At 39.9% G+C, this 25,880-nt stretch overlaps 1 protein-coding gene across 3 annotated transcripts in view; it reads right to left on the bottom strand.

Annotated features, from left to right (window-relative positions):
- Window positions 1–24,969, bottom strand: part of LOC142350283 (uncharacterized) — a 42,638-nt gene extending 17,669 nt beyond the window's left edge. For 2 of the 3 annotated variants that reach the window (XM_075402071.1, XM_075402069.1), the window contains exons 1-6: window positions 24,334–24,969; window positions 22,970–23,651; window positions 20,426–20,631; window positions 19,255–19,924; window positions 18,647–18,841; window positions 7,032–7,382 (exon numbers count right to left, since the gene is read on the bottom strand). In XM_075402071.1, coding sequence (XP_075258186.1) covers window positions 7,032–7,382; window positions 18,647–18,841; window positions 19,255–19,924; window positions 20,426–20,631; window positions 22,970–23,603 — 2,056 coding nt within the window. In that variant the 5' untranslated portion in view covers window positions 23,604–23,651; window positions 24,334–24,969. Of the gene's footprint in view, window positions 1–7,031; window positions 7,383–18,646; window positions 18,842–19,254; window positions 19,925–20,425; window positions 20,632–22,969 lie in introns of all 3 variants that reach the window. The other variant, XM_075402070.1, reaches the window with a different exon arrangement.
- Window positions 24,970–25,880: the final 911 nt, after the last annotated feature.

The following is a 25,880-nucleotide window of genomic DNA, read 5'->3' on the forward strand; positions in this document are numbered from 1 at the left end:
AGGGTCCAGAATTGTGAATTATAATTGGAGTTTTACATTTTTTGGATAGACACCAATAATGGTCTGGAAAACAGAGGTAACTTTAAGAAGCAATCTAACCGCCCTCCTAGAACTATTAACACTGAAAATTTGGCATTTTAAACAGTTTTAGGTAGTTTTAGACGTTTCTAGATAAAAAAAACTGTTAGAATACCGATCAAATTATAGTCTTAAACTTAGTGAGAATTAGAAAGAAAGCTTAACTTACCAGATTAGAATGACAAAAGCAAATTGATTTTGATCAGAGAATTCATATAAATGAATCGTCAAGAAATGGTGCTTAGAATCAATATTCGGTTCAAATTGGTGAATCTAGATAACTAATTTTAGAGTTAGATTATTTGACGTAAAATCTTCCCAGCATGTATTGAATGATTATGATACCACCGGAAATATGAACCAATTCTTAGAAAAATGTAAATGCATACCATCTATGGTACCCCCTGCAACTGATTTCTGGGAAATTTGCAGAAGCAAACCATTTTGGGTGACCCTTGCGACACCCACTGTAAATCATCGTGCTAAGATTAGTTTTGTATCTTGACTTTCTCACACTGATAATGGGTATGTTTACAGGTGATTTTTGAGCCTTTTTTCATCCCCAAAATCAAATTACCATCTTGATCTAATAATCAGATCTCTCCTGTAAATCTCTAAATTCTACTGTAAAATACCATTCTTGTTTCTCTTTTTTTGAAAAATTAATTTTTCTACTTATTTAAAAACCTTTTTTTACCGCTTGCGAAAACCCATAACTCAACAGGTTATGGGCCCAGCAACTTTCTAAGTCGTAAAACTAATTTCTAAAACAAAACTAATTTGTTGTTGACAGTCATAATCCTTTTCTGCTTAGTACCTTTTCTTTTCACAACTGTTTTGCCTGCTCAAACTACGATGGATCAACAGACAGTGAAGCTGCTGACCTACACAGGAAAAGCACAGGACTTTCCAATCTGGAGCACAAGATTTGTGGCAATGATGCAGACCAAGGGACTCTACAAATCACTACTTGGGACAGAAGAGCAACCCAATGAGCCTGCACCACTAGCCAATGGGGCGGGCAATGATGAAAAGAAGAATTACAATGTGCTGAAGGATGCATATGAGAAGGAAGTTGCAGACATCAGGGAGAAACGAAACAAGTTGTGGTGCATCTGGCACTGACTCTAGATGCAACAACCCTCATGCTGATGAGACCTGACTTTGTGGGAGATGACGGCATCGGAGATAAAGCAAAGGCTTGGAAGCTTTTGCAAGAGAGATTTCAGAGTGTGGAGACGCCGACAGCGGTGACTTTGGTGGCACAGCTTGCTCGACTGCAGCTCGAAGATGCTGAGGATTTGGATAGCTTCTTCATCAGAGGACAGGAGTTGCTCACAAGGCTACAAGAAGCAGGGGAAGCTGTCTCAGAGACCCTCTTCAACGCCTTGGTCCTCAATGGTCTGCCAATGGGGTATAAAAGTCTTGTTATACAGGAAAGCTTTAACCCGGCAACAATTTTCATAGAGTTGAGGAAAAGGCTGCAGAACTTCCATGAGAGCACAGCAGAGAGGCACAAGGGACAAAGTGGTTCAGTGGCACTGGCAGCGAAGCGTGACTTCAAGAAGGGACCCAAGAAAGGACACTGCTTTGTGTGTGGGATCCCCGGACACTTTGCCAAGGACTGCAGGAGGAAGGACACAGCACAATGCAGCAAAAGTGGTGAGAAAGGTCCCCTAGACAGGGCATGGAAGAGACAAAGAGATGGATGCAAACATGAGTCAGTGGCCATGGGTGCAACATTGGCTTCATCAGACGAGGAATACTGGGCAGTTCTTACCCAGTGGAAGAAAGCAGTCATGCTGGTGGACAGTGGTTGTACAGATCACATAGTGACGAACATCGATTTGATCCTGGACGTTGTGCCCATTCAATCATTGGTCAGAAATCCCAATGGAGAGGCTTCCAGAGTGGCGGGCAGAGGATGTGTGAGGATCAGCATAACCTCAAATAAAGGGAATTCCAATGCGAACTCAAAAATGTTTCGTGTGTCCCGGACTATTCTTCAAACCTCTTATCAGTCTCAAGATGCACGGAGTGGGGACATAGCTTCACATTCGAGAAAAGAAATAGCTGCATGAAACTTCAGAAGGGAACTCGGTAAAATTAACACAAGAAAATAATTTGTATATCTTACCCTGCAGCGTTCTAGAATTCAAGATGAGTTCCAAAAGCGTGAAACTTCACAGTGCAAGGAAGTGGCACAGACGATTGGGTTATTTGAATCAAGCGGATGCGGTCAGGAATGCACCAGAGACAGTGAGGGAACTCGATAAAGTATGCAATGTGTGCGCATTGGCCGAGATCACAAAGACTCCAGTACCAAGAGTGGCAGAATCCCAAGCAGAAGAGAAGCTGGAGCGGGTGTTCACAGACGTGATGGGACCTTTCAGAGTAGAGTCACTGTCAGGGTTCCGGTTCTGCATTGAGTTTGCAGACCATTACTTGAAGTTGGTGTTTGTGGACTTGCTTAAGGCAAAGAGTGAAGCACTGGCCAGCCTGAAGAAGTTTGTTCTCATTATGGGGACGCACAAGAAACTGAGACAAGACAATGCGAAGGAGTTTCTCTCAGAACATTTCAAGATGTACTGTTTAGATGCAGGCATTCTGCAGGAGATGACCATACCAGAAACGCCTCAACAGAATGGGTTAGATGAGAGGTGCAGCAGGACACTGCTGAAGATTGCAAGATGCTTGCTTATTGACTCGGGTATTCCCTGATGTGGGGAGCAGCAATTCTCCATGCAACAAGGATCAGGAACTTGGTTATGAGACGAGGAGAAGAAAAATGCCCAGAAGAGTTGATGCGAGGTGTAACACCTAAGCTTTCAATTAGTAAACTATCTATTTTTTGTTGCACAGTCTTCATGAGGAAGCGGGACAGAGATGTCAGCAAACTTGAACCCAAGGCACTGGAAGGAAAGTCTGTGGGTTACACTGAAGGAGACAACGGATACCTGGTGTACGTACCGAACACACGCAAGCTTGTGGCAGTTCGAGATGTGATCATCAAGGAGTCCGAAGTGAGCTCAATCCCTGACAACACAGAGACGCCTGACCTTCTAGATGAAGGGTCACAGACACTGGGGATCTGGCACCCAGATGATGTTCATCAAGACGATGGCAACAAAGAGGAGCAGGGCACATCTACTGCAATCAAGGAGGAGTGGCATGACGCAGAGAGCGTTTACACTCATGAAACGGCACTGACACGAGATTCCTCGGGTGTTGAGGAAGCAGCACTGGATGAAGAATCTACTGCAACAAAAGGGAGTCTCATAGACTCGGAGTCACTGGAAGACAGTCAAACGGAGGAATTTTTACAATTAGTTGGCTTCTGAGCTCAGATGAGGGACACAAGCAAGGAATATTCCGCAATTTTTGGAGAAGTCAGGACCCATCTTGCTGTGTCTGAGGGTGACTATGTGGAACCCAAAACAGTCTACGAAGCCAAGCAAAGTGACGATTGCGACAAGTGGCACCGGGCAATGAAGGAGGAGGTCAAAGAACTCCAAGAAAACGGGACTTGGAACTTAGTGAGACCACCAACAGACAGGGACGTCATACCGAGCAAATGGGTCTACAAAGTGAAATTGTGACCCAAAGGTCAAATGGACAAATACAAAGCACGGTATGTGATCAAAAGCTGCAGACTGGTGGAAGGACTGGACTACTTTGAGACTTTTGCGCCTACCTGTAAGCCAGAGACATTCAGGATTCTACTTCAACTATCAGAGAAGCAGGGCCATGTGATGCACCAGTTTGATGTCAAGACGGCTCTCCTGAAATCACCAACAGAGGAATAATTGTATCTGGAACAGCCATAGGAGTTTGTAAAACAAGGATCAGACGGAGAGAAGTTAGTATGCCGACTGAATAAATCATTTTATGGTTTGAAGCAGGCAGCTAACAATTGGTATAAGGAACTGGCAAACTTCCTACTGAGACAGGGGTTCGGCAGAAGAAGGAATGACCATTGCTTGTTCGCATGAGCAGAGACAGAGGGTCACATCTTCATCTTGGTCTGGGTTGACGACATCATAGTGGCATTAAGAAGCATGACAGTGAACTCCGATGTCAAAAAGCAATCGAAGCAACAGTTCACATGGAAGACAGAGGGAGATTACACTGGTTTCTGGGTCTAAGAATCAGACGAGAAGAGGGCAAAATCACAGTCGACCAAGAACAATACATAGAAACAATGCTAGAGTGGTTTCAAATGGATCAATGCAAACCCTCAAGAACTCCAGCTGATTTGAATTTGAAACTTCAGACAACACAAAATGGAGACGAAGAACGGGACCAGAGGATCTACAGAAGCTTGGTTGGATCACTTCTGTATCTGCCCAAACAGACGAGGCCAGACATCATGTTCACGGGCAAAATTCTGTCCAGACACATGAATGCACCTACCAATCAACACTGGATGTGCGGAAAAAGACTTTTGCAATATCTATAAGGTTCAAAAGTTTTAAAACTTACCTACACAAAAGTTGCTAGTTATGATTTAGTGGAGGAAAGTGAAGCAGACTGGTCTGGTGACGTGAACGACAGAAAATCAACGATGGGCTACTACTTCAAGCTCAACGGACGTGGCGCAGCACTCAGCTGGGGTGTCAAGAAGCAGGCCACAGTTGCTCTTTTTTCATCAGAAGCAGAATATCAGGGCATGGCAGCAGCAGTTCAGGAAGCACTCTACCTGAAACAACTTCTGGAGGATTTCGGCATCCAACAGAAACTTTCAATAGCAATTGGAGAGGACAACCAGAGTTGTATTAAATTGTGCCAAAACCCAGTCATGCACAAGAGGAGCAAACACCTTGAGGCAAAATTTCACTTCATTCGGGACAAGACGGAAGATGGGACTATTTCAATTCCTTACGTTCCCACTGACAATATGGCAGCCGACATGTTCACCAAATCTTTACCCGTATCAAAGGCGAGAACATTCAGAACTGTTTTGATGGGAACAGACTCTACACAATCAGCTCAAGTCTGAGTGGGGTTGTAAGAATATCAATCAAACTATAGTCTTAAACTTAAAATTAGAAAGAAAGTTTAACTTACCAAATTATAAAGACAAAAGCAAATCCATTTTGATCAGAGAATTTATATAAATGAATCGTCAAGAAATGGTGCTTAGAATCAGTATTCGGTTCAAATTGGTGAATGTAGACAACTGATTTTAGAGTGAGATTACTTGATGTAAAATCTTCCCAGCATGTATTGAATGATTATGATACCACCGGAAATGTGAACTAATTCTTAGAAAACTGTAAATGCATACCATCTATGGTACCCCTGCGTCTGATTTCTGCAAATTTGCAGAATCAAACCATATTGGGTAACCTTGCGACCCCCCACTGTAAATCATGGTGCTAAGATTAGTTTTGTACCATGACTTTCTCGCCCGGATAATGGGTATATATACAGCTGATTTTTGAGCCTTTTTTCATCCCAAAAATCAAATCACCATCTTGATCTAATAATCAGATTTCTCCTATAATTCTCTAAATTCTACTGTAAAATGTCATTTTTGTTATCCTGCCTATTTGAATAATTAATTTTTCTACTTATTTAAAAACGCTTTTAATTCCGCTTGCGAAAACTCATAACCCAACAAAAACTAATCTTCGAATTATACATAGAGGCAGAAGCTGCTTAAAATTGACTGAGCAAGCGCTTTTTTCTGTAAAACCAAAAAACGGAATTGCGCGAAATTCGGTTTTTTCTGAGAAATGGAGTTTCAAATTATTCAGCACCATTTTTGAACATGTTATTTCAAAGTAACTTCCAGTGTTCGGATTGACCTTTCAGGTCAATCCGAACACTGAATATCACTTTGAAATAACATGTTCAAAGAAGCTGCTTAATAAGTTGAAACTCCATTTCTCAGAAAAAAAACAAATTCCGCGCAATTCCATTTTTTGGTTTTACAGAAAAAAGCGCTTGCTAAGTAATTTTGATTGTAAACTAATTTGAAAAACCAAATTTAAAGTCCAATTTGAAGCCAACAACCGCTCTCCGGTGCTGCGAAACGTACAATTTGAAATGCTTATCGGAAAATTATAGTAGCTGTTTAGATGTCGGGGCTTTCTAATAGTGCTAATTCTATCTTGGGAAGTCGGTATTTTCGGACGACCCTGATGCCAAAAATCAGCAATAACAATTGTGAGGTCCTAAATGAATCAAAAATAGTGAAAATATGCTATAAAAGACAGTTTGTGACAAATAATACGACCTCGCGGCGCGATTTTTGGCTAATTGGGGTTTTTCGGTTTTCACGACTTACTATCGCTTTAGAAAAGCAAGTTGCAAGCGATTCACACTGAGTGACGTCTAATAAAAAATTTTTATTTGGCAACTAATTCCACTCCTTTTCTTTTTTGCCCCCAATTGATTATGAGCTTTGGTGTCAAGACATATGACCTTTGGGAATTTTGAACCCAGATAGACGTAACCGCGCTCAATATTATTGATGAAGTTTTTGGATGTGAATTCATTTATTTTTATCATTTGCAGATGGGATATGGGTCCTATTAGCTTTAAAACTTTCAAAATATTCTTTCATGGCAGTGGAACTTGTTATCATTATTTTTCTAGCAACAAAACCATATCTTGAAACAGTTTTGCGCTGATTTGCACGAATCTTACATGGCTTGAATATCCATCATCAATGTGTGAAATTAAAACAACTTTTTTGGATTTCAATGAGATTTCAACCTGTGCTCACAAATAAATCCCTCCTATAGGGAAGAAAAACTTTAGCAATTTTTTCTGCGGTTTCTCTGACACCATAAATTTTTCAGGTTATGGTGGAGAGCTATTCAGCATCAATAAAACTGAAACATTTCTTGAAAAACGTTGCAGATCCAATTTCAATCATATAGCTCAGTTGTAAAAATTAATAGATCGTAGAAAAGGAAATCATTAAGTCGAAAAGGCATACTAACTCAAGTTGTAGGGTCTGGTAACTTTGGCTGCTTGTTTACTTTTGCCTTTGTTGTTCGAGTTGTTATTGTTAAGTGTGAGGTAAAAATGGGCTCCAAGTGGAACTTTGGCCATCGCTGTTTTACTCCTCAAGGTAAATTCATACACGTCATGTGTCAACTGTCGTTTTTCGATCAGGGTCAGAGAACCCCAAGAGGGTACGACTAAGTTGGAAGCCATGGCTTTGTTCACAAACGTTTGTAGTTTTCCCAAGTAGTATTCGTCCAGCATTTCGCTTACAATGTGGGATTCGTGGCATGCTTCGAATGCGTAGGAGCATTCCGTTCCAGCATAGGCCGCAAATAGTTCACTACCTATAACAGAAAACTTGTTTAACGTTCATTCTCTGTTGGCTCCTAATTTTTCCTCGTCCTTGGAAAACAACCAATGCTTTCTTCATTATTAATTAAAGTTCCCTGACATTGGAGTTCTGGGTTGGAAGCAAAGTTAAGTAAATTTGGGTAAATGTCCATATGGTGCCCCCTTAATTTTACAAGCAGTTTTCCGGTAAAGGCGATGTACGTTAATGTAAGGCAAAAACAACTTGTTTTGTTTCCAGGGAGCTTAGCTGAAGTTATTGATGGATTGTTAAAGGATGTAAGCTATTAGTTTATTGACTGCAAGTTTCCTAATTTTCACGACCATCGTATAAATTGAACGCCCGGGTCGAGGTGTCACCGCTAAAAATCGCTAAAAGATGTAAAGTTTGCGGTGAATTTGAGTGAAAGTGTAAGATTTGCGTTCAATGCGATGAATGCGGTGAAAAAACTTGTAAGTGGTGAAATTTTTTGTCAACGCTTATGCGGTGAAAGAAAATTTTTCAGCGCTGCCAGCAGGTTGCGGTGAAAAAAAATTTCAGCGTTACCAGCAGAATTCGGTGAAAAAAAATTCTTCGCCGCTGCCAGCAGAATGCGGCGAAAAAATTTTTTCAGCGCTACCAGCAGAATGCGGTGAAAAAAATTACCGCTACCAGCAGAATGCGGTGAAAAAAATTCTTTGCCGCTGCCAGCAGAATGCGGCGAAAAAAAAATTACCACTACCAGAGCAGAATGCAGTGAAAAAAAATTTCACCGCTTATTTCAACGCTTATCTTATGTTCACAGGAATTATTATTGAAGTAGGGGACAAGTGATGCAGTGGGATAAGATGTTGTTGACATGCAGGAGGTGAGAGGTTCGGACCCGTGTACGGCAGCTTCTTTTTTGTAAGAAATCCGGTGAATGCAGTGAAAAAAAATTCACCGCTAAAAACCGCAAAAATTCACCGCGTTCAACGCTAAAAAATGCGTGTGTTTTGCGATGAAAAAAGTTTTTTTTTCACTGCTGTTCACCGCTATTCTTACAATATTTTTGAACCAAACCTCGACCCGGGATGAACTTTAAATGATGCATGTGATCTATGGTAAGTATTTTTTTTTACTTTATGGTAACTACTATTAAACAAAACAATGTCTCAGTGGGGACAGTTTCATAGAAGGCTGCCTCTGCCCGGACTTGAGTCGCAGAGCATTTCCGCTCCGAACCAGCACATTTCAAGAGTGAAGACTTAATTCAGTTCTGAAACATTACATTTCCAGAAAATTTTAAGTTATTTATGTGAAGTTTTTCTTCATCCTGATTATATTGAGGTCATAGAGTTCACCCCGGCTAAACATGTCCTGTATAGTCAGTCTGAAAATTACTCATACTACAAAAATAAGTCTGAGCAGAATAATGTTATACTTTTGTACCTTATAACTGGGAATTAATATCGTAGTATACACATTCTTATTTCTTAAGCTGGTTTGTAGGCAATTACCACAAAGCCCATTTAGCTTAGTGATAAGGACCTGCTACCCAACTAAGATGTTACAAGTACCCACACGGAAGTTCCAATCGCATATAAAGCACACGTTGTTGCCGGAAATTAGGCTGAGCATATTATTTTTCTTGAAGTATATTTTTCTCAAAAATCAAGATTGGCCAGTGTAAATTGTGACATGAACAGACTGGACATTTTTAAAAACAGAATGTGTCTAGACTGATTCAGAGCTGATCTGCTCTGCCACCAACCTCCGGGTCATTGCTTGGCAAATTGCTGTTTTTGAGATTTTTGATCTGCCTTCGAAGAAAATTCGTGGCATCTTTTTTGGACTTTGCGCAACTGCTTTTCAATATGAACATTAATGACTGATATTTTGGATAATAGTGTTTAAATGTTGAACTTTTGTAGCTGTCATTGCAACATAACGCAATTTATTCTGCAGTCTAAAAGTATCATGTCGGAAAAAAAGAGCACTGACTAAAAATTACTGCCTGAACAGAAACTACTACCCTTATTCAGTATTTGGTATCAGTAATTAGGCACGGAAAATTTTTAAATAAATCAACAAAAGTTTGAGTACGAGGGACTAAAGCCAAGCAAAACTCAATCACTAAGGTCATCTACGACTATAAAACTTCGTTATGTGCAGCTACGAAATGATGGCAGCTTCGAAAGTTTTCGTAATAATTGCGTATCAAACAGATCAATTGCAAATAAGAAGAAACTTAAATAATGGTTTTCAGACGTTTTGACCGCAAACCCTTAACACTAAAAACTGTGAACGAAAAAGAATTAGAGGCTTGGATGTACACGTTTTCTTAAAACAGACATGACAAGGAATGCTGATTACAATGATGTAGAACTTGATTTGATATAGGTCTTTTTGATTCAGCAGTGGTTGTGATACGTGAAATAACGCATTACCGCCCGTAAGAAATCTGCTTCGTTCTAAGACAACGAATTTATTGCACGCTTACCCAAGTTGAGATGCCGGACCGAAAGTCGATATGTCCAGACCGTCCCAGACGAAAAGTGTCTATGTCCAGACACTCCTAGACGGAAAGTGCCTATGTCCAGACTTTTGTGGGTTCAGAATTTTTCGTGCGTTCATCGTGCGTTCAAAAGTCCCCATGTCCAGACTTTCGTGCGTTCAAAATTGCATATGTCCAGACTTTCGTGCGTTCCAAAACAAAAATTTGTCCGCTGCAAAATGATATTCTGTGCGTTTTTGTCGATACTATCCTGCTTTCAATAGATATTATGTCAAGACATTAATGCGTTCAAAATTTCCTATGTCCGGAATTATGTGTGTTCCAAAACAAAAATCGTTCGCTGCAAAATTGACATTCTGTGTGTTTTGTCGAGACTGTCCTGCTTTCAAATGACCTTATGACCAGACTTTAGTGCGTTCAAAATTGCCCATGTCCAGACTATCGTGCGTTCAAATTTGCTGATGTCCAGACTTTCGTGCTCTCATTGGTGTTTCCACACCGTGTAATTTTGTAATTTTGAACGCACCACACCCCCTTGTGCGTTCATTTCGGTTTGGACATATCGACTTTCGGTCTGGCATCTCAACCTAGGTATAGTCGCCACTGATGCCAGATAAGCAGTAGTCATAAGAGAGCGTGATGAAAACGTAGTCTAAGCACGGCAACAGTGCAATAAAGTTATGAAACTGTTGTAATCACAACGAGCGATAATTAAAAACATAACCACACGATTAGTATCTCCCTCTCGAAATTATTCGGCAGCTCGGTTTCACCTTGAATCTTAAAAATTTCTCTATTTTGACATTAAACGTGTGGCAATGTTCATTATTCTATTTTCAGCAACAGTAGTTGTTGCGTCGCAACACATATGTTTGTTAATTAGACTTGCTTTAAACGCTTTAAAGACTTAAACGCTTTATGCTTAAGAAGAACACAAGCTCAAAAGGAAACAAGTGTTTGTGATAAAATCAGATGAAATTATGATTTCGTAGTTCAAATCACGTGGTAATTTATTGTTGCATTTGTTGCAGATGTCATCTTGAATTGATGTTTTGAAGCTCTCGAAATTATGAAGGTCAAAAGGTTGTTTAACGCAACATAACCCGGGCTCCTTGAACGAGTTCAATTGAAAAGTAATATTGAAGTCACTTGAGACCTTTTGACAAAAGACACTTCACAGGAAATTTTTGACGAGCAAATTGTTTTCTGAAATTGATTGTTGTTTGCCTTGTTGCAGATGTCATCTTGAATTGAAGTTTTGAAGCTCTCGAAATATGAAGGTCAAAAGGTTGTTTAACGCAACATAGCCCGGCCTACTTGAACGAGTTCAATTGAAAAGTAATATTGAAGTCACTTGGGACCTTTTGACAAAAGACACTTCACAGAAAATTTTTGACGAGCAAATTGTTTTCTGAAATTGATTGTTGTTTGCCTTGTTGTCGTCTTCGTCGTCGTAGTCGTCATCATCGTCTTTGTAGTTGTCGTCATCATCATCCTCGTGGTCATTATCATCATCATCATCATTGTGGTCATCATTGTCGTTGCTGTCATGAAGGCAAATGATTAACAATTAGCGTGACAGTCTTCTAATATTGATTGCTGATGTTATTGAATTGAATATTGATTGCTCATTGTGTAGGGAACGCTCATCTTCCGGTCTTGATGTATTGAAATGCGCTGTGCTGCTGACTTGTCAATCCTCATCCATTGAGTCATCCGCTGTCTTCCATTTGGGTAACTGAAATTGTGGGTTTTCCTTCTCTAATGGAACAAGTCCGCTTACTGGTCGTATATAGAGTCCTGTTTGAGTTCTAACTTGGACGACTCGTACTATCTTGTCACTTCCGTCGAAAAGTTTTGTAATCCTTGCCAGTGGCTATAGCATTGGAGGCGTGTTGTCTTCCTTGACAATAACAATGTCATTGAGGGCGTACTGTTGCTTGTTATCGTGCCATTTTGGTCGATGTTGAAGTGCTGTCAAGTAGTCCACGGACCACTTTTTCCAAAATTGTCTGACAATGTTGTTGATTCTTTTGAACCTTCTGTTTAGTGTCCGGTTGTCTACTTGAGATGGCTCCGGCAAAGCTGTAAGTGGGCGTCCAATACGAAAAGAGCGGGTGTTAGTGCTGAAGGGTCATTGGCATCGCTAGAGGGGGCTGTCAGCGGGCGAGAATCGAGGATGGCCTCAATTTGAGTGATAAGGTTTTGAAATTCCCAAAAGACATCTTTGTTGTCCCTACAGTCCTGTAAAATTGTCTCTTCATGGATTTTATTGCGGCTTCCCAGAGACCTCCGAAATGAGGAGTCCGTGGAGGAATCGTCAACCAGTTCATCTGATGTCCCGTAGTGAAGGCATCTACCAGTTCCTTGAATTCTCTGTCCATTAGTAATTTACGAAACTCAATTTCTCCCCGAGTTCCAATGAAAGTCCTTGAGTTGTCACTATGAATATTTTCGGGAAGTCCACGTCGTGTCGTAAAACGTTTTATGGCGTCCATACAATCCTCTTTAGTCAACGTTGTCACTGTTTCCATATGAACGGCCTTCGTGCTGAAACATACAAAAAGGGCAACATACGTCTTCTGCAAATTTCCGCTGCTGTCTTTTGTGCTGAAATGTCCACAATAGTCCAAACCAGTGTGAGTGAAAGCAATAGATGAACCAACACGTTCTGTTGGTAGGTCTCCCATTTGCGGCTGAAGAATCCTGGCGCCGTGGCGAATGCAGGGCTTGCAGCTGTAAATAATTCTTTTAACAGCTGATAGTCCTCCGGGTATCCAAATTTTTTGTCGAAGATAGAACAATGTTAACTGTGGGCCTCCATGTAAGTTCCTTGCATGAGCTTCCCGAATCAGAAGCACTGTGATTGGCGAATCTTTCGGAATCAGGATAGGAAACTTCTTGTCAATGTTGTATGGTGAATTTGCTAGTCGTCCGCCCACGCTAACAACTTTATTGTCGGGGTCGTAGAAGGGAGAAAGTTTGAAAAGTCGTCCTCTTTTTGGCAAAAGTTTTATTCTTTGTTTTGTGGTACCGTTGATCAATTCGTCTTCACTTGTACGTACATGTTGCTCCAATTCGTTGAAACTTGTTGGTTTATCGAAATTACCTAATTGAGCTGTACCAAGCTTACCTACCTGAACCTTACCAATCTTGCCTACCTCAACACTACCAACCTTACCTACCTCAACCTTACCAACCTTACTTACCTCACTTTGACCAACCGTACCTACCGTAACCTTACCAACCTCAACCTCACCTACCTCAACCCCACCAACATTACCTAACTCAACTTTACCAAGGGGTTTATGACAATACGCATCGTCTGAATTGTAACCTTCCCCTTCATTGGTTAAGATGATTGACTAACAATGACACCAAACTCATTTTGTGTTTTGAATCAGACTGTATATGGCAATCCGTCCATGATAAAGATCTGAAGAGCTGAGTTGACAAAGTGATTGATATTCAGATGCTGTCGCAGCTTCCCAGATTTTCAGTTGACATCGTTCTGATGATAGGTTTTTCTTCTGTGAGTAGCATTTGATATCGGATTGTGTTGGATCTGTTCTGCAGGCAAAGGTCTTCTGGCTTTGTTTTTTAGCTTTCTGAATGAATTTCTTGACATAACAAAAAAATCGAACCAGTTTTCCAAACGAGGATATTCGATGAATTAGCTGAACTATTGAGTTGTTCTCCTGAGTAACAACCATTCTCGTTTGCTTGAGTGTTTCTCTTTGCGCTTCATTGTTTACTGCAGGCTGATTTTCCTCAACTAATTTGGCCTATAAACTTCCTCAACTAATTTGCCCAACAATCTTCGCTTTTTTCTAGCCAGTGGGGTCCGGTCCACCAAACGCTGTGTTTGGCTAGGTTTGCGGCTGAGATCCCTCGTGATGCGCAATCAGCAGGATTTTTTTCCGTCGGCACGAAATTCCAATTGCTAGATGGAATGAATTTCTGAATTTTTGCAACACGGTTGACAACGAATGTCTTCCACTTTCTTGGAAAGTCTTGCAGCCAAGCAAGTGTTACCGTTGAATCTGTCCAAGCGTACACCTTTTATGTCGGGAAACGTTAATCGCTCTAAGATGACGATACCGCTTGCACCAAATTTGCTCCAAGAAGTGCTGCACAAAGTTCCAACCGCGGAACGCACAAGTTCCTTATTGGTGCAACCCTGGTCTTTGCTGTCAACAACCTTGTGTGAAACGATCGGTCGAAAGATTGTCGTATTTACACAACTGCTGTATAGGTTGTAGTTGATGCATCACAGAACACGTGGAGTTTAATGTCCGATGATGCTGGTGAGATTGAAACTACCTTTCTGGACAGTGTAATATTTTCCAATTCCCTCAGTTGAACTCTGAGTCGGCTGTACTATTGCTACGAGGCCTTTCGACAAAGCTTCGTCCCATCCAAGTCGGTCCATCTATAGCAGTTGTACAAAAGACTTGAACTGTATTGTTGTAGGTGAAAGCCATCCCAAAGGATCAAAGAGCTGGGTGACTTCTGACAGTATTTCGCGTTTTGTAGATGGTGTCTTTTCGTCCAGTTTTGCTATGAAACTGAAGTGGTCTGGATTTGGATTCCACTTGACGCCTAAAGTTTTTATACTGTAGTCGTCGTTTTTAATTGTCATCTCTTCGGTAGTTTCTCGAAAGTTTGCAGGTAATCTTTCAACAAGTTCTGGGTTACTTGAAGTCCATTTGCGAATCTCAAACCCTGCTTCTGAAAGAACTGCTATGATTGAGTCCTGCAGTTTCATTGCACTTTCCAGATCGGTTGCTCCTGTCAACAAGTCGTCGACGTACATGTCTGTCATGATTCCGATCTGTACATTTTTGTCCATAACATCTTCCGCTAAAACCTGTAATGGAAGAAAAGAATGGAACGCTGATTATGCTATTCCGTACGTGACACGTGTCATCCTTAATGTCTTTATATCTGTTGAGTTCGGTTCCTTCCAAAGTAGTCGATGATAGTCTTTATCTTCGGCGTCCAGTTGCACTTGTCTGTACTTTTTTGCAATGTCTGCTGAAACGGAAACGGATCAGGATGCTGAATAGATCTTTCAGGATCTTGGTCCCACCATCAGTCTATCGTTCAAAGAAATTCCACTGATAGTCTTCGCTGAACCATCAAAGACTACACGCAGCTTCGTTGTTGTACTTGAGTCTTTGAACACACAGTGATGGCTGAGATAATAACTTTTCTCCTTTGGCAGTAGCATCTCATTTTCGGGTACTTCTTCCATGTGTCTTAGTTTAATGAACTCCTGGATGAACTCGTTATATCATCTGTACAGATCAGGCTGTTTTTGAAGTCTATGAAGGAGACTTCTAAGTCTTCGTCGTGCTTGCTAATGAGAATCCCCCAGTTCTCCAATTTCTTTCTTAAAGGGCAGTTTTACGATGAACCTTCATTCAGGGCTTCTTCGTGTGGTTGAATTGAAGCGATCTTCACATCTTCTTTCAGATGTTTAGTTGAAGGCACTTCCTCAATTTCCCAAAAACGCTGTAAGTGGTCCTCAAATGATGATACAAAGCAGGTTTGGAAACTGGAAGAATTGGAAGTTTGCACGTTTTCGCGTCCGATTACTAACGAACCGAATACTGAGAGTCGATAGGTAACGGGAATGTTTGGTTCTTTCGGTCGGTTGTTTCCAACCATCAGGTCTTCGTAGTGTCCAGCTACAATGATGAGATCAACTTGGGCGGGTTTGTTAAAGTCGGGATCAGCCAACTGTAGTTCCTTTACTGTCTCCCAATTGTCTGTGTTGATGTACCGAGAAGGCAAGTCGTTTGTCATTTTTGTCAAAACTGACGCGTCAATGATAATTGGTGCTTTGTTTTTTGGTTGAAGGCAAAGGTCAACCAATCCGCGATTAGCTGAGACTTCATTTCCTCCGAGTCCAAAAACACGAGTATTGTTCCTCTTTCTCTTTAGCTGAAGTCTTTGTACTGCAGCTTCAGTTACAAGATTATTCTGAGATGCAGAGTCCAGAGTTGCTCGCAGATACACGATTTCTCCTTAGACATTAACAGCAACCATTGCTGTCTGGAGAAAAATTTCTTGTGTCTTGTCTTCATGCTTGAGTGCTGCTGTTATCCTTTGATCCATAGTTGTTTGTTCTTCATTACTGCTTGAAGCTCCAGATGTAACCTTTTCCTGTTCCCCTGCGTTGGCTTTGCGGCTGTTTCCAAACGATTTTTTCACTTGATTGTTGACTCGATGGACATCTTCTCGATGCAACAAATTTCGATGCTTTCGTCCACATTGGCGGCATGAAGAACCTTCGCAGTTCTCTGCTCGGTGTCCTGGTCGTAGACAATTGAAACAAAGTCCTTTGATTTTGATCAACTGGGCTCGCTCCTTGACACCTAAAACTTTGAACTTCCCACATTTGAAAATCCAGTGTTCCTCTTCACAACATTCGTATTGCTGATTCGTTGTCGTGACATGAGTGTGACGGTGTCTCTGTCCTTGATTTTGTTGCAAATGAGATCGTTTTTCGATATTTGATGAACTGTTGCTTGGTGCTGCTGACTCCAAGGCTTGAACACGTTCCTCCAGGAAAGTCCTTAGTTCCTGATAGCTCTGTAGTTCTTTCCCCTTTCAAGAAAGCTCCCAGAACTTTCGTGTTTCGGAGGGCAGTTTTTCTGCAATCAAGTAGACAAAGAAGGGGTCCTGATGTTCAACTGGTTGTCCCATGTTCCGAAGAGAAAGTCTGTGCTCTTCCATTGTGTCGACAAGTTTTCGTAATGCCCGCGTGTTTTCATTTGAAACTGGTCGATGAGAAACAATTCCATGGATGTGGGCTCGCAGTATCAATCTTTTGTTGTCGTATCGGTTCTGCAAAATTTCCATTGCAACATTGAAGTTGTCGTCGGTGACTGTGATTGAAGTTAACATCTTCGAAGATTCTCCTTTCACTGCTGACTTCAGGTACTGTAATCTCAAACTGTTTGTCAACTGATCGTTATCTATTACTGCTCCCTTGAAGCGATCGAAAAACGAGATCCAGTCCAAGTAGTTTCCGGAAAAACTGGGCAAGTCGAGCTTCGGCAGATTAATGTTCTGTATATTTCTCGAAATCGTGGTGCTTCCGGCTGCAAATGAGCTCTCTTGTGACGAGTTTCTAGTCTTTCGCTGAACAAACCGATGAAAATAGTTGATGTTTTGTCGAACATAGCTTGTCATCATTCTCCTCTGTCTCAACAACTTCATTGTCCGAGTTTCCGGGATCATCAAAAAGAGACTGAATCTTTTGGTTCTGCTCAGATAGGAAGACTTGCTTCTTCTTCAATAATTCAACTATCTGCTGCAGTTGGATAAGGTCGTCTTCATTGAGAAGTGTGAACGGTTTGTTCATTATGCCGTCTGCTTCATTGTAGAGTTTTGTTGCAACTCCTCTATAAGCTCCACGCGACTTTCGAAGAAGTTCTAGATTTTCTGGCATGTTTCTGATGTGCTGTTGTCTCACTGTTCTTGGCTTTGCTTTTGATGCTGTTGTTTAGTTGTATTCTTTGGCTGTATTCTTTGTCTTTATCTGTTGCTGTAAATCTTTGTGGCTAAAAACTCAGAAAACAAGTTAAAACAGAGTGAAAGTTGTAAATATAGGGTTGTATCTATCCCCCAGCAAAAGTGCGGCCAATTTTAACGCACGAACTTAGTCTTAGTACTTCAGGGGGGCGAAGTTAGCTAACAAAAACCGAGTTCTCGATGAGAACTAGAGAGAGAGAGAGAGAGAGAGAGAGAGAGAGAGAGAAAGAGAGAGAGAGAGAGAGAGTGAGAGAGAGAGAGAGAGAGATTGACTTCCCCTGAAGTTTTTCAAAAAAATGCAGAAGCTTGAGTATACAGTTGACCATCTAGATATCCTCTACCGGGTCCCTTGGTTAGGTTAATCAACCTAGTTATGCAAGTTAATCAACTTGAATAACATGTGGGGGGGATGATGGTATCTAGTGGGGGGTCCGCTTTTCAATTTCCCTTTAAGTTTCCCCCTTTTAGGTTATCAACAAATTTTTGAGAGAGTGAATGCTTTGGGTGCTTAATGCTTTGACTATTTTATCCTTAACCTATTTTTCGGCGGATCATTAAATGTTGCTTCGCAACACTTATTTTTGTTAATTAGACTTGCTTTAAACGCTTTAAAGACTTAAATGCTTTATGCTCAAGAAGAACTCAAACTCAAAAGGAAACAAGTGTTTGTGGTAAAATCAGATGAATTTATGATTTCTTAGTTCAAATCACGAGGTAATTTATTGTTGCATTTGTTGCAGATGTCATCTTGAATTGAAGTTTTTAAGCTCTCGAAATATGAAGTTCAAAAGGTTGTTTAACGCAACAGTAGTAATGTATTTTTTTACTCAACTATTATAAGATAAATTCTAGAATAAACAATAATCTCACAGCTTTAGTTCCTTATGATTAAGAGCGCAAGTGTGCTCAAGTTTTCCCAACAAGCCGAATTAGTCCGCGAACCTCAACTTGGAACTCGATTCGAATTTTTGAAATCGGTTCGTTGATACTATCATAAAATTTGTAAATGCAGAAAATTGTTAGATTATTTTTAAACATGTGTATACTAAACCTAGTGTTTATGGTTTTACAGGGCTTTCAAATTATACGGCCCCTCCCCCATTTTGCATTATGAGAGGGTTATACTTTATATAACCACAAAGCTGGGGTGTAATGTGGGGTATTAATGACTCAAATTTACCTATGCTCCTCAAAAAAATGTTTACAAACTCTTTGTCGGACGATATTTGCAAACTTACCAATAGGGTGTTGTTTGACCAGTCGCGTGATATCGTAAACATGTTCTCTAATTATGATCCAACAATCTTCAGGTGTGTTGTGTTGCATGACCTCTTCCCGACTGTAACTCTTCACTGTATTTCCAGCTTTTCCACCTGGTTTCTCCTTCGTGGGAATAAACGTCGAATGGAACGGGCGCAACTTCCGTTCATCAACTGGTCAGGGAACTGTTTCCTTTTTCTCAATAAAACAAAAAAAGGGAACAAGATATCCTATTGTTTCAATGATAAGCGTACAAAATTCTCTATCAAAGATGTTTTCAGTTTTAAAAGTTTTAGCAGATCTAATAATGATCAGCCGCTCTCTCCTCTCACTCCCCCTCCCCCCGCCAACACCACCACCACCACGCAACCCTAAATAGCTACCAGTGTTGAGGTCCCATTGGTTTCCAACTATGGATCAGTGTTAATCTGTTAATCCTCAAAAGTTATATCTCAAATCGGTGATTCATGTTCATTTCATATTGGTCACACGTCTCATTTATGAACAACCTCAGAATCAAAACAAGGACGACATTGGTGAAATCATTACATAAAATTGACTCAATACTTCAATAGGAAACAGATCCCTGGTCGAAGCTCAATTTCAACTTGTTTTGACAAAGTTTTCCTCCATTTCGGTTCCTGTGGGGTCAGATCTTTAACAGCGTTCACTTGACAACCCAGTTCTTGGCTTTTGGTAGCTCCGATATCTCTCTTTTTGTACCCGCCAACAGTTCTGCTCACTGCCTCACTCAAACCGTTCGTGGGTCTCAAGCCTCGAAGTTTAACTGGTAAAACATACTCTATAAAGTGACTTCTCAAAGCTTTTTTGGCTTCGCTTATGGCTCCACCGTCATTTTCTTTGGGTTCCAGCGAGAGTCCGGATTCAACGTCTTGGGGGTTTTCGTTAGCTGATCCTGGGTAGATGAAAGCTCGCTTGTTGTTTGGCAAGTCTTTTAATTCGAGTTTGAAACATGAATTGTCGTATGGGCAGTCAGGCCTTAATTGCTGAGCGCTGATTGGTTGAGATATCCAGTTCTGATCCGTGGCTCTGATTATAACGTTGCTATTTCGAGGTAGCTGTCGCATTTCTAGTGTGAACTGGAAATTTTTCAAAGTGTAACATTGTCCGTTTTGTTGTGTGCTTGCTTCTTCATCCGCAAAACAAGCGGTCCAAGTTTGACCTTCGTCAACTGAGAATTCCACAAAACGAACTGATTTTCCGCCTCCGGTAAACGCAACGCCGTAGCATTTGACCTAATCACATTTTCAGATCACAGATATTAACACAATTATAGAATAATACAACGCTTTCAGTTTGAGTTTTTAAACATGTTTAAAAATGTTTGAGTTTTAAGGAATCTCTGTAGGACGGCTTTAACGAACAAGGATAACAGATTAGGAAATGGTGTTTTGTTTTCAATTGAGAACTCTTCCTGGTTAGGAAAGATATGGTTCATTATATTATAGTTAAAAAAGTATCCAAAAATAAATAAAACGGTTACACAAATTGGTAAACAGAATGGTTACAACTATTTTTTATTACCGCCAAAGATTAATGAAATGTAGTTATTCTGGTATAAACTAACGTTTTCGCAGATTTATGTTTTCGCATTTTTAATTTTCATACAAAAACAATTAAATGATTCGAAATCGGAGCTGGTATCTTGATTCTATCTTTGGGTCAATATTGAACAAAAACAGCGACAAGTAAGCCCACTTTGATAGTCATTTCGGCGTTTAATATTGTTTCTTAACCTCTTCTCTGGCTCCGACTGTTGAGGCATTCGAAGGCTGGACTAAATAGGACATCAGGGGTATTTCCAGGGGTGACATTGTCATCTGATGGGGCGTTGAAGGAAGTTGTTCATTTGTCAGCCGGATTGTATGGATAGAATAGTTGTTGGGTGTGTAGGCGATATAGCCAGGAGTGACCAAACAAAAGGGACCCCCACTTTCTATGTCTAAAACATTGAAAAACAATGAGATTTAGGTGTCAATTTTTGTTCACACTTATCTGACAAAAGGATCTATTCTATTTTGCCCCCCCCCCCCCCCCGGTGCTTTTTACGCCCCCAGTTATAAATTATATGACGTTATATAGCACGTTACTATGTAAAAAAAGCTTATGCGCCTGGGGGCGCCGTAAAAGCCCACTAAGCATTGGGAGGAGGGGGGGGGGCAGAAAAGATCTTGACAAAACTTTGATACAAGAGAGTACACACCGTAATTAAATTTTGGCAGCAAATTCAACCCGAGTACGGAGCCTATAGAATTTGGCGATCATAAACTTGACCATTAAAAATGAACTCTGCACATGAAGTTGATCATGTAGCACGATAAATGCCTAAAGATTATTTAAAAAAGAAGCAATTATTTAATTGCTTCACTGCGTTAGAATTCCCAGCCGAGAAAAAATTTTTCAACAACGGGGTTTTTGAAAAATCCCGCTAAAATCTTGCAAGACGATGAGGAAAATTTTTTATTGCAAGATGCTGTAAGATTAAATTTGCTTCCATTTTGCAAAATAATTTACATCAATAACGATATTCCATTAGTCCTATAAAATGTTATCAGTTGCATTTTTTTATAAGAAAATTTGTGAATAAGTGGTTAATAATGCATAATAATTGCAAAAAATTTTAATTTATTTACAAATATTTGTATAAAATTTGTGAACTCAGAAATTTATTTGCAAAGAATTGCAAATGCAAATACTATTTGCAAACTTTTGTAAAAACCATAAATCGCATTCAGTAAAAAAATTAATATTATTTGTTAAATAAGAAATCATAACTACTTTTAAAACTTTTGTTGGAATATGTAAATATGTCTATGAAAACGCTACATTTTTAGGAAAATTAGATTCTTGAAATCGCCAACTTTTAAATGAAATCTAATTAAAACTACTTTGAGAATATTGGTCTTCATATACGCAGTAATTATTAAATCTCACAAAAAAGTAATACAAAGACAACAATGCTCAAACATACAAAACGATCACACTCTAGAAGCGCAGAGAAAATAAAACACTTGCTTAGCATTTGTAAGTAAGAAAAATCTTTTGGCGTATTTAGAAAATCTGAAAGTGCGTAAAGTGAGAAGACTGTGTTCTAAAAATTTTTTGATCGGAAAACAACATTCCTAGAGACAAAAATTGGATACCAGAACAAACTGTTCAATGAAACAACCAAATAACCATAAACTACAAGACTGCAGAAAGCAATTCAATGTGTTCCGAAGTCTAATATTAATTCTAAAAGGTAAACCGATGCAAAAGTAGAAAAAACTTTCTCAAGTTGTCAACAATTTGATTGGATTTGAAAAAAAAAATGAAAAAGAGAAAGTTTAAATGTTAAAGACCAACTTGTATGGGGTTGTTGAGAGCAATGGGGTTGTCAATTTAGAATATTTTGATTGTTGAAGAAAACGTGCAACTTGCCTCCGAGTGGTTTTTGCATTACATGATTGAACAAAAACGCCAAAAACTTTAACAGCTAGCATAGATTTCGGCTGGAGCAAACTTGCAGGGGAACCTTCAACTTTTTGGTCTTGGCTACAGTTCTTCAAAATTCATGCATGATTTCACTGAAGTCAAGCTGTGATCCTGCTATGAAAAAAGTTTTTAACCGTAAAACATCATTATTAATCCTTTTATGACTACTAGAGAATGTTGACCCCGCAATATAGTGCCATAAAATTATTTTTCATGATAACTGTTAGGATACAACTTCAAAAACAGTTTTGATCTACTTTGACAACAGACTCGGAGAAAATTTTTTTTGAGCCGTGAATTTTTGGGCCCTGTTTTTTGTACCTGAAACTTTTTGTTTTGATACGTTGGATACTTGATGAGTACAAGTTACAATTTAACACCCCGGGTTGAGGTCGTGGAAGTATGAACCAGACGATCCAGACGCAAAACACCCATGACTCGACAGTCCAGACAATAGTTGGAGTATGAATCGAAATTCCGGGAAATTGTGCGAAATTGTGCGAAATAGCGCGAGCAATCAGAAATAGTTCGACAGTGATTCGACAAACCAGACAGTGCGAAACTGTGCGACGGTGAGTCAATAGACCAGACAATAACAGAATTATTTCTGTTGTCTCCCCGCATACCAGATTTATGTATCGACTTACCGGGTCATTAACTTCTTCCGGGACCGGGTATTTAACGACCCGGAATGACACCCCCCACCAGACGACGTTTTGTCGAGTCATATTTCTAACACCTCGCCCCGGGACGCTTTCCTCGCTTCGTCAATTAATAAGTAGATGATTATTAACTAGACCGCTAACCTAGTTTGTGTCCATCCATTTCCGTAGCTATTAAAATTCCCGCAGAAGATTGCAGCGAACCGGAAGAGAGACAAAATGATAAAGGTAGCTTCACTGGACCTCCGCCCCTCTGATCCTCGTCATTACTATTGAAGTAGGAATGAAACTCAACCGTCCTTAGGTCTTCCAACACGCTGGAACCACTCAAATCTGGGTAAGGCGAATCTGGAATGGGCGTCCGGGAATCTAAATTTGATGAGATGTTCAGTTGGGGCTGTATTATGAATCGTTGCAAAATGTCTGATATTTGGACCCCTTTAACCGTTGCTTCTACGTAACATTGAGGGCGTTCGGGCGACAATTGAGCGCCGTCAACAATTAGAACCCGTCGTTCGACAACAGGGTTTGAGGCGCTGTTAATTCCTCCTCTTTGGGAATTTCTAATCCATTGATGAATATCCACAATTTGGTCAGGTAAATTGACAGCTGATAAAACAAGGTAGCTTCTGACGCCACCGAGGACGCTTCCCCGCGTTTGTTGTTGTTTTTGTTGTTGTTGACGATGTTGGATGCTGGTAGCGTGTACATGTGAAGGAATTGACGAGGATGTGACAGAAATCTGATCATCGTCCTCTGGTTGCTGTTGATGTCCCATTTCGAATAAACAAGATAACTCTTCAGTCCTTCAAAACTGGTAGCAATTCTTGTAATATGCCAAAGTTCAGACCTCGATTTATAGAAAGGCGCGGGCTTACAGGGGTGGGGGTCCCAGGTTAAGGTCCAGACCCAAGTCACCTCTGATTGGACTATGCCCAGACTTTGATCTCTGATCAAACCGTGCCACACCGTGCCAAGTTTTTTCGTGAGACTTTTTGGCGACCCAAATTTTTTGAGCAAATTTTGGGCGATCAGCACTCCCACTTCCTCCAGGCTTTGACCGGACCAGTCCTCAAATGATGTTCAAATAAGCAATTCTAATTTATAGGATTCAACCTAAATTTGAGTAAGATCTTGATAAGCTTAGGACAAAACTAATTGATGAAAGTTTAATCAAAATTTAATTTGAAGTGACTTCAACTATGCTTTTGTGTCGCCAAAAATGGTGGCAAAAACTGCCATCAAATTAAACGGGACAGTTAATGTTCTTCGATCAGATTTTGGGGCAAATTGTGTCCAGACCTTAGTCTCTGATCAGGCTTTAGAGCGACCCTTGTCCAGACTTTCGTGCGACAGATATCCTAACCATGAGATTTTGGTCTCTGATTAGACTTCTGTGCGAGCGACCCTTGAAATGGACTTTTTCTCGAAATAGACTTTTCCCGACTCTTGGCCTTTTCTCGTTGCTTTGAATGTAACTCGAAATTTTTGGTGCTCGAGGTCTGAACCTTTGTGAACATCGGCTAAGGTTATGGTAGTCAATAAAATGTAATTTTCCCCGAAATGAACGAAGTCATCAATGCTAATTAAAAGGACCGAGTTAATAAAATAAAATAATAGTTTTCAAGTTCACTCCACGGATTATTGTAAATGTCATTCGTTGTTGACGATGTTGGATGATTTTCTCGTGCACACGTGAAGAAAACGGTGTACAAACGACGGGAATGTCAATGATAGCAAGAAATTTTCATGTTTTCTCATGTTTTCTTTCAAAAAACGGAAATTATCCTGAAAACAAGAGCTATTAATTTTAGGGTATAGTTTAATAAACTTCTCTCTATTTTTTTCAAAATAAAAAAATGGAAAAAAATTGAAAGCTTCACTTGACAATTAGCATATCAAATAATATGAAATATACTATACAGATGAGCACGTTTTTTCCGAAGACAAAATGTAGGTAATCTGTCAACAAACATTTCATATATAAACTTCAATCAAAAATAGTGAAATTAAAAAAGCAGATCCCAACTTTTCATATAGTAATTAAGCTACAATATTTTATCTCTTCGGTTATTTTGATAACGTATAGACGTAAAATTGGTGATTTGAAGTTAGAAGCTCATAAACAATAGGTATCTTTGTCAATAAACAACTGCACTTTACGTGCAATTAACTTTGCTATGGTTTGTTATTGCTGCTGTTTTTTATTAAAACATTCTAACAACTGAAGCCATGAGAGTAAATGTATTCAACCAAAAGACGTTAGATTGATATGAAAAGAAAGTGATCAATATTGTCAAAGCTTCAACCGAGCGGCCACGTAAATATTTACATGTCTTTGCCTACGCTCGTTTATTTTTAACGCACGCAGGGGGTAGGACACCTTTAAACGGATACATCACAATATACCCAATGTTATACCCAATTTCTGCCCTTTGATCTTTTCGTTTAATAATCCTTTCACATATTCGGTATTATAAGGTTGTTTTGTCTTACTTATTTGGCCGATAATTTAATCTCATTTTCGGTTGCAATTGTTTCATATGAAATTGCAGGGACCACTGAAGCATGCCATGGCCCGTGATGTTCGGCCAAATGCGCTAATTAAACATTATGCTAAATAGTCGTTCTGGCATTTTCATTATTAGAATAAAAAAATTGGGTATAATTTGGATATTTTGTCACATTGGGTATATTAGCATTGGGTATTTTGTCTTGACACTGTTTGTATATACACAGCCAAAGAATTAAACAAGCATCAGAAACACAACAACTGAGACGTCTAGAAATTTTTGTCGTCAATATTTTTTTTCCCACAATTCCTACCGGGAAAATTAAAATTCACAGAGTTCTCATTGAGATAAACGAGATCTTACTGATACTTCTCAGGTTAGGCCTCGACCAATGAAAAGACTTTAAAAGTCTAGTAGGGGTGGCCAATATTGACTATAACTACACGGTCGAGCTTCCAAATTGAAATCGAGCTTATCTTTTCATGGGTCGAACTAAAGTCTTTTCATAATGAAGAAAATCCAGCTAAGGTCTTTTCATGGGT

Source organism: Convolutriloba macropyga, chromosome 12 (assembly GCF_964194025.1).
Source record: "Convolutriloba macropyga chromosome 12, txConMacr16.3, whole genome shotgun sequence".
NCBI classification, from domain to species: domain Eukaryota; kingdom Metazoa; phylum Xenacoelomorpha; order Acoela; family Convolutidae; genus Convolutriloba; species Convolutriloba macropyga.